Source organism: Atta colombica, unplaced genomic scaffold (assembly GCF_001594045.1).
Source record: "Atta colombica isolate Treedump-2 unplaced genomic scaffold, Acol1.0 scaffold112, whole genome shotgun sequence".
In the NCBI taxonomy this organism is placed as follows: Eukaryota; Metazoa; Arthropoda; class Insecta; order Hymenoptera; family Formicidae; genus Atta; species Atta colombica.
In genome coordinates, this window is record NW_017259198.1 from 350,629 (window position 1) to 358,830 (window position 8,202).

The 8,202-nt window shown below is 25.8% G+C and overlaps 3 protein-coding genes across 3 annotated transcripts in view; all 3 read left to right on the forward strand.

The window, feature by feature from the left end:
• The window catches only part of LOC108693997 (zinc finger protein 134-like), a 12,606-nt gene extending 11,548 nt beyond the window's left edge, over nt 1-1,058 (forward strand). The window contains exon 7 of the mRNA XM_018203242.1: nt 811-1,058. Within this exon, the coding sequence (XP_018058731.1) occupies nt 811-1,058 (248 nt within the window). The remainder of the gene's footprint in view (nt 1-810) is intronic.
• A 2,669-nt stretch (nt 1,059-3,727) lies between these two features.
• Nucleotides 3,728-7,015, forward strand: LOC108693998 (zinc finger protein 2-like). The gene is made up of 2 exons (XM_018203244.1): nt 3,728-3,920; nt 6,747-7,015. Exons 1-2 carry the CDS (start codon nt 3,728-3,730, stop codon nt 7,013-7,015), a joined length of 462 nt encoding a protein of 153 aa, XP_018058733.1.
• A 958-nt stretch (nt 7,016-7,973) lies between these two features.
• Nucleotides 7,974-8,202, forward strand: part of LOC108693999 (zinc finger and SCAN domain-containing protein 12-like) — a 5,605-nt gene continuing 5,376 nt past the window's right edge. The window contains exon 1 of the mRNA XM_018203245.1: nt 7,974-8,070. Within this exon, the coding sequence (XP_018058734.1) occupies nt 7,974-8,070 (97 nt within the window). The remainder of the gene's footprint in view (nt 8,071-8,202) is intronic.

Below are 8,202 nucleotides of genomic sequence, written 5' to 3' on the forward strand. Positions count from 1 at the left end.
AAAGTTATTTAAAACATAAGAGATTTTACATGTACCAATTTAAAAAAGACACCTGGCATTTAATCTATATAAAATCAGGCAAGTTATATTTTACTAATGTATTTATATGTGGTTATTGATATTACTATGTATTTAAATATAATTAAAATCAATCACATCTATTTCTTTAATTATATTTCGGAAGGATCTCGTTTGCCAACAAAGTGATTGCAGCACCGTTTGTCTACATCTCATTTGCCTACATGCTATGCACTTTTGAGCACAAATAAAAAAAAATTTCAAAAATAGAGTTATATTTGCCTACATGTATTACTACTTACAGATCGATTGCTTACAAGCATTATTCTTTGCTTTAAAAATATTCTGTTTTAAAACACAAATTCTTTTCTTTAAAAATATAAATTTTATTTGTGCGCAAAAGAGCATAGCTTATTGTAAACAATAATCTACATAAGCAAATGTGACTTCGTTTCTGAAATTTTTATTCGTGCGCAAAAGTGCTTGTAGGCAATCGAACTGTAGGCAATAATTTTTATGCGCAAACGAAATTTTTGTCGGCAAATGTAATGTATAAAATAAACAATGCTACAAACAATCGATTTGTAGGCAAAAGAAGAAATTTCCTATATTTCGAGCAAATAAATTTTCATCTTAATAAAACTTCTGCAATTAAAAAGTTTAAGCTCTTTTTTACTTGTTTGATCTCGGTGTGACAGCCTATCATAAAATAATCATATCACAATGTTTCTTATTTTAAATTATTACCAATGATTTAATCTAGCTCCTATGTTTTTTTGTTTTACTTTTCAGTCCCGAAACTGATCGTGAAGAACATACAGAAGCTGAAATACGCGAAGAAGCCAGTAATCTACAAATGCACAAGATGCACCAAGAGTTATCAATTGGAAACATCCTTGCGAAGACATCAGAGATTGGAGTGTGGTGTCCATCCCAAGTACAAATGCATAATATGTGGCAAACAATTTACGCATAAATTTGTATTAACTCATCATTTAGCGTCCTGCAAGAAAAAAACAGCTTGGAATGGGATATGGTAAAATTGTAATTAGTGATGACCTCAATCAATTTCAATGAATTCTTGATATAGGATAAACTTGACGAAATCGTACCATTTTTCACATAGAGGCTTACAACTCAGAAATTATAAAGAATATTCGTTTTTTACAGCATAACAAACTACACTCTTTTCGCTTTCTTATGTAATTTTTTCATATTATTTTTTCATATTATTTACAATATTATAAATTAGTTTTAAATTAGGATTTTTTCAGTATAATGCGATTTTGACAACGAGGAAATCCGTTGCCTAAATTGCACCACATACTGATATTTTTTTATTTATTATAAAACATTATAATAATGCAAAAAAATTTTCATTACATAAAAAAAAGAAAATTGTATTTCTTATGCTGTTAAAAATTTAAGAATATATTTTTAATAATTTCTGAAACACGTGATAATTTCAGGAAGTAATTTAAAGAGTTTCTATGTGAACAAACACTTCATAGGTTTACAACATACATTTTTAAATAATAATAAATGGAATAAAAATATATACGAAATGTAAAAATATTATAGGCAACGATTGTGGTGTGCGATTGTGATGCGATTTAGAAGACTACATTATGATACGATTTAGGAAACTACATTATGATGCGATTTAGGAAACTAGAGACATTTTGTAAACTTTTATTTATTTGACCCATAAATAAAAATGTAAACTTTAATTCTATTAATTTAATTTCAATAATATTCTAATTACGACGTACAAACGATCAAGATTATTTAACTTATATTCTCTGTAATTTGATCTGTTATGAAATATGAAAAATAGCAACTATAACGATTAACTATCACGACTTTTTTTAATTATGTAAGTAAGAACACTCCTATTGTATTTTATCACGAGTGTAAGCAGCGTTGCAATACCATATTCTTAAATAAAATTATAAAAAAGTATGTAAGTACAATAATTGAATTTTTAAACATGGTTGCGATTTCGGCAATTATCCTATATTGTCAAAGATTGCGTAATCTAACGAAATTCAAATTAATCTCATGTCATTAAATTATGAATTGAAAGGATTTATTTTAAAACTAGTGTTTTTCATAAGTCGAATTTTTCGAAATTGTATTACTGATAAGATTGCAAACGAGTTTGCTCTCGCTGTGCAATCAAACTAACGCAATAAAATATGAAGTGTAGTATATGTGTTGCGTATATACTGATAAATATATAATTATATATTTTTGAAAGAATTTTAAACTTGTAATTTGTTTAAAGACTTTTCATTTGTATTATTAAATAATATCATTTTTTCATTATTGTATGTAAAACAATTATGAGCCTATATGTGTGATTATATACTAGGATACAACGTATTTGATTCAAACATTTTATTTTATCTAGGACTATAGATTTTCAGAATAAGTACACAATAACTCTTGTTTATTGCGTATGATAAATCGGTATTGTATACTTCTTTAGATAATTTCGAATTTTTATTTATTTTTCATACATTTATATCAAAGTCTACTAGATTTATTTAATTAAGATATAAAAAAATGATCATTAGGATTCTTTGTTTAAATTAGTGTATACAATTATTCTTAAATGTTTAGAATTTCAAGAGAGAAAAAGCGTTTCTAGTTCCACTATATATCTTTATATAAACGTAATAAATATACAATGTTTTTAAATAGTGCAATAAACTATCCAAGGAACAAAATATATTGACATTTTCATTTCTTATTATATAAAAATAAAAACAGAATTTACAATATCAAGTTAAATATACATTTGTATCAATAAGTTAACTAAAGTTTTATCGTTGTAATAAAATTTTATATGTTAATTCATTTACATAATTATTTCTATCCTTGACATCTACTTTTAAATATATCTAAAAATTTTAGTAACAAATGACGATTTCTACTTTGCATAAAAATCCGCAACAGCATGCGTTACTCCTTTTTTTATCTCTTCATCTTGTTTTATTTTCTGCTCTTTTTTTCATAATTGATCTCTTCTGCATCATCGCACTTTTCTTAATCTTGTATCTTTACAGCTTATATAAATTAAATTTTAGCAATACTCTGATCAAAATTTCTTTGTTTTTGCGGTCGAAAGTGAAAATCTTAACTGCACGAATTTAATCACTGCAATGCTTACCAGACACTGGCAATGGATAAAATGATAAAAGATTCTTGACACATTAATTATTCATTAAACGCTCATAATTAATTTAATTAATTAATTAAATAGTAGTATGTAATTTTTAATTCCTGATATTTTATTAATTTTATTTATTTCATTTTTCCTATTTTGAAAGATATTTATTTTAATTCTTTTATTTTTTACTAATTTTGTTTTTTTAATGACAAAAAAATTCCCTTAATTAGTGTTTTCTCCACAAATTGTGTTCTCTCGGATTATGCGATTTTTAAAACTATTTTTAATTAAGCTGCAGAGAGAAGTTGATGATCGACAGGATTACATATAATCCTTGTATCTTTAATTTACTTCACCAGAAATCCATTAAAGATGAAATTGTAATTAAATCAGTCTATCCACATTTGTAGCTATAAAGTCATTTGATTTCTATTTCCGGTTTGGGGGAGCATTGCGATTACAACATAGCGTCGAACAAATCGCAAATAAATTGTCTAACCACATTATCTTTTCGTTGCAGGTCTGTTGGCACAGATGCTGATGTCACAGGACAATAACGAGTGGACTCAACGTCGAGCCAGTGGATCATCGTACAAGATGTCCAGAGTTTCCATTCGAAAGAAGAGTGTAGGCGATGCTAAATATGAATGCAGCAGGTGCGGGAAAACATACAAAGCCACGACATCCTTGAGCCGACACAAACGACTTGAATGCGGTGTCGTACCTTGCGAGGTATGTCCTATCTGCGGCCGCAGATTCAAACACAGGTTCGTCCTAAACGCTCACATCGTTGGTTGCGAAAGAAGAATGAATCAAACGATACAGAAGAAGGATTTCGATTAGAGGCCACGATTAATCAACGATAAAGAAGAACAAAAGCGATTATTATAAGTGAAGATCATGATCACTTGTATAGAGCAACTAATGGAACCGATTGAAATGTTTTTAATCGACGCGATATTTAAAATATTTGAAATTACAATGCAAGCAATTTCGCATAAAATAGAATACTTATTTGTGTACTAATAACATAAGATGAACATATAGAAGATAACTGGCTGACAAATATTATTTCAATTTAGAAGAATAGAATAATAATTTTAAGGAAATAAAATAATAATTTTAAAAGATATAACTTTAGATTCCAAAAGTCAAATCGAAATTACTGGACATACAAAAAGAGATGCTTTTCAAATTTTCATACACGCTTCAGTATATTTAATTCTACGTACGAAAATATTTTTTTTTTATTCCAATAAAAAGTCTTTATCACTTTTCCATTAATGGCTATTATAATTAAGAATGAATATATGAATTTACGAGTGAATTCATGAGATGAATGAATAATCCTTTTGCGAGACACATTTGTTATGTCTACGTAGACATTTCGATGTATATTTATGACGAACTCATAATGTATTTATCATAACCATAATGTATTTAATCTTTTATTACTTGTGCAGTTTAGTCATAAAAATAGTATATATGATATGTATATGTAATATAGTCAACTGTTAATCCAAGCCAAATGAATATTGTTATTTTGACACAGACGATATCATCGTCTATGCTTTTTACTTCGCGAATGAATGAATACTGCAAATATATACTTCCTATTTTTTATTATACAATAAAATTCTATAATTACTTAGTGCATTAATGCGTAACCTGTATCATATACATTGAGAATATAAAATTGTTAAAATATATACTCATTCATGTTTTAATTCATGATCTTTTTCGTGATTCACGAGTATAACATTTTTATATATTTAACATACAAATTTTAATCGAAAAGCTATTAATAAAATAATAATAATGCATCTTTTAAATTGCACAATCATTGTGTATCTGTTTTGCGTTGAATTCACATTTAATCTAATTTATTTTTGTAAATTTTATTTTGATAATAGACAACACTATTTACAATTCAGAAGTTTTATTTTATATCTTTTTTGTATTATAATCTATAAATATAAGGATAAGATAATTATTTGTTTGTTTTAATTAATTGAACGATAATAAATAGGTTTTAAAATATGAAATTTATTTAATCTTTATTTCTGAAGTAGGATTAATTAGTTAATAATTATATATTTATCTTATCATTTTCAACATATAATATTTGTTCTTTGTTGAAAATATATAGATAATATAATATATTTATTATCATTTAAAATTGGAAATTAATGTTTCATGCAAATATTCTTTACACAATTTTTAATATTTTGAATATAATTTTATAATTATATTCTCATTTATCGTAGCAATATATTTAATAATTTACAGATTTAACTAATTTAGATATTTTTTAATTTCACATACATCGGTTTAATGATTTTGTATATAATTATTTCTTTGCTATGTTTTAATACTCCATTAAATTTATTTATAGCTTTATATATTCATTTATTGTATAAAAATATTTGTTGAATAAAAAAATTTGTTTATTCAAATTTTAAACCTACATCTTGTCTTTTTTTTCATTTAAAAGCATTATGTTGAGGGTCAACAACCTCAAATTTATTTATCGATTTACAGCTTTGCCACTCGCCATCAATTTTATGTCGGCAAAACTCAAAGTATGAAGCATGTTTGAATACATTTAAAATTATTACGTGTATTTTTTATATTAGAATACATTAATAAGCAATTTATCAGGGTTGGTAAAATCATGTTTTAAATATATTTTAAAACGTGCTTAATTGATGATTTAACATGTGTTATATTGTACATTTTTTTTTTGTAATATTATTTAGAGCACGTACACTAAAAAAAAATATCTTAATTTCAAAGAAATATTTCTTTGTTCGTATTTTAAAAAATTATTTCTTTGGATCAATGAAAATTTCTTTGAAAATAAGATATTGTACAATATCTTATTTTCTAAATAATTTTTTTTAATACGAGCAAAGAAATATTTCTTTGAAATTAAAATTTTTTTTCAGTGTAGCATTAAAAATATATTTGAAAAAAACAATGTTTTATAAAAAAAAACATTATTATCTCTTATCGACTATAATTTATTATGTTTTTTTGTTTGCTACCGACTCTATCGCAAATAAAAAAACAAAACGAAATATTATATTTTTCCTAAAGTTTACGATCTTAATAAAACAATTTGTATATATCAATTATGTGTATTATTTCCAACTATCTGTATAATTATGTAAATATATAACTTAGACTTTTATGCAATGGTGTCTTCTTCTCTTTTTCATTTGATTTAATATATATCAATTGACAACAAGATGTAATCCATGTGAATCTCCCTAAAAATGACAATTATTAGTAAAACTTTAATACAAAATTCAAGAGTTGTCAGGTATATGATTTAAAAAATGATTTCTCTAATAAAAAAAAGAGAAAAAATAAATCATTACATGATTAAATCTACGCTAAAAATTAATATATTCATTGCAGTGTGGATTGAATATTGATCGATTCATCTTTTGAACCTCTTATCAATTGAATTCAATATTTACTCTAATCTCTATTAAATTGTTATTAACGTCAATTTCACGAAAATAACAAAATCTTTTTCGTATTCCAGACGGTGTCCTGATGAACAAATTTGAACTGAATGCTAACCACCTGAATACATCCCGACATTTCGTAAATTGTGGCCAAATAGAGCCGCTACCAAAGCAATATTTTTGCGGTGAATGCGGCAAAGTATATAAATGGATGGACAATCTGCGCCGACATCAAAGACTGGAGTGCGGCAAGCTACCTAAGTGGCATTGTGAAATTTGCCTGAAAATGTTTTATCGTCGATATGAATTAACCAAGCATATGAAATTGAAACATCACAAAATGTAAACAATTCACCTACAATACAAAGAAGATTCTTTCGTTAAATAAAGTATATGTTAAGTTAGGTTCTTCATATATTGCCCATGATTATTTAGAATTATAATTATAATTGTGATTATTATAGATAATTGTAATTATATTTACATTATAATTTTCATATTATATACGTTATATAATTTATATATAATTATATTATTTACGAGATCTATCTGACTTTTATGTATATCTTTGTCCCTGAGTATCCACTCATTCACTAACTCTCTCTCTCTCTCTCTCTCTCTCTCTCTCTCTCTCTCTCTCTCTCTCTCTCCCCCCCCTTCCCTCTTTCTCTTTCCGGTATGTAAGGGGACCTCGAGGAATACCTCCTAATAAAAGAACTATGCGATGTGATAACCGATAAATTCTGATTAATGAAACTTTGTATACGTATAGGTTATATAAAAAGATGAATTTAAAAAAATATCCGTTGCGGTGGAAAAACGGTTTAAAAATATGAAATCATCCCTTATGTAGTAAAGTGATTTTCAGAATTTTTTTCGTTATATCTCGAAAATTATTCTAAAAAATGTTTTATACAAAAGTTTTACAACAAAATTACCTTTATTCATTTACATCAATAATATTTTTAATAAACATTTTTTTAATTAAAAAAAATTTTTTTTATTTTTCAAAAATATTGATGAATAAAGTAATTTTATTGTAAAAGTTTTGTATAAAACATTTTTTGATACAATATCTCGAATAATTTTTAAGATACAGTGAAAAAAAATTAAAACTCGCGTTATATATACTTGCATATAAGGGGTAATTTCACCTCTTTAAACTGTTTTTACACCGCAATTGATATTTTCTAAATTCATCTTTTTACGTAACCTATATGTATATAAAATTTCATGAAAATCAGAATTTAACACTTCGTGTGATTCCCTTGTAAGCATCAACAGCTGAGTTATTGGCACAAAAAATGATTTTCAGGACTGCTTTCGAAAGTGAATGGACCGCTGGAAGAAGGTCATTACTTCGAAAGGAGATTACTTTGAAGACTGTCATATTACTTCAGAGTAGCTTTTTCTCATGATATAGGCAGGGATACTTTTGGGGCAGATTTCGTATAATTATATAATATGTACTACAATATATGTTATTTATATTATAATATATATTGTATATAATATGTAATTATATATTATTTA

Coding starts and splice junctions, on each gene's coding strand:
- LOC108693998 (XM_018203244.1), top strand. CDS start 3,728: ATGCTGATGTCACAGGACAATAACGAGTGGACTCAACGTCGAGCCAGT. Junction 3,921..6,746: donor TGAATGCGGTGTCGTACCTT/GCGAGGTATGTC, acceptor TTCGTATTCCAG/ACGGTGTCCTGATGAACAAA.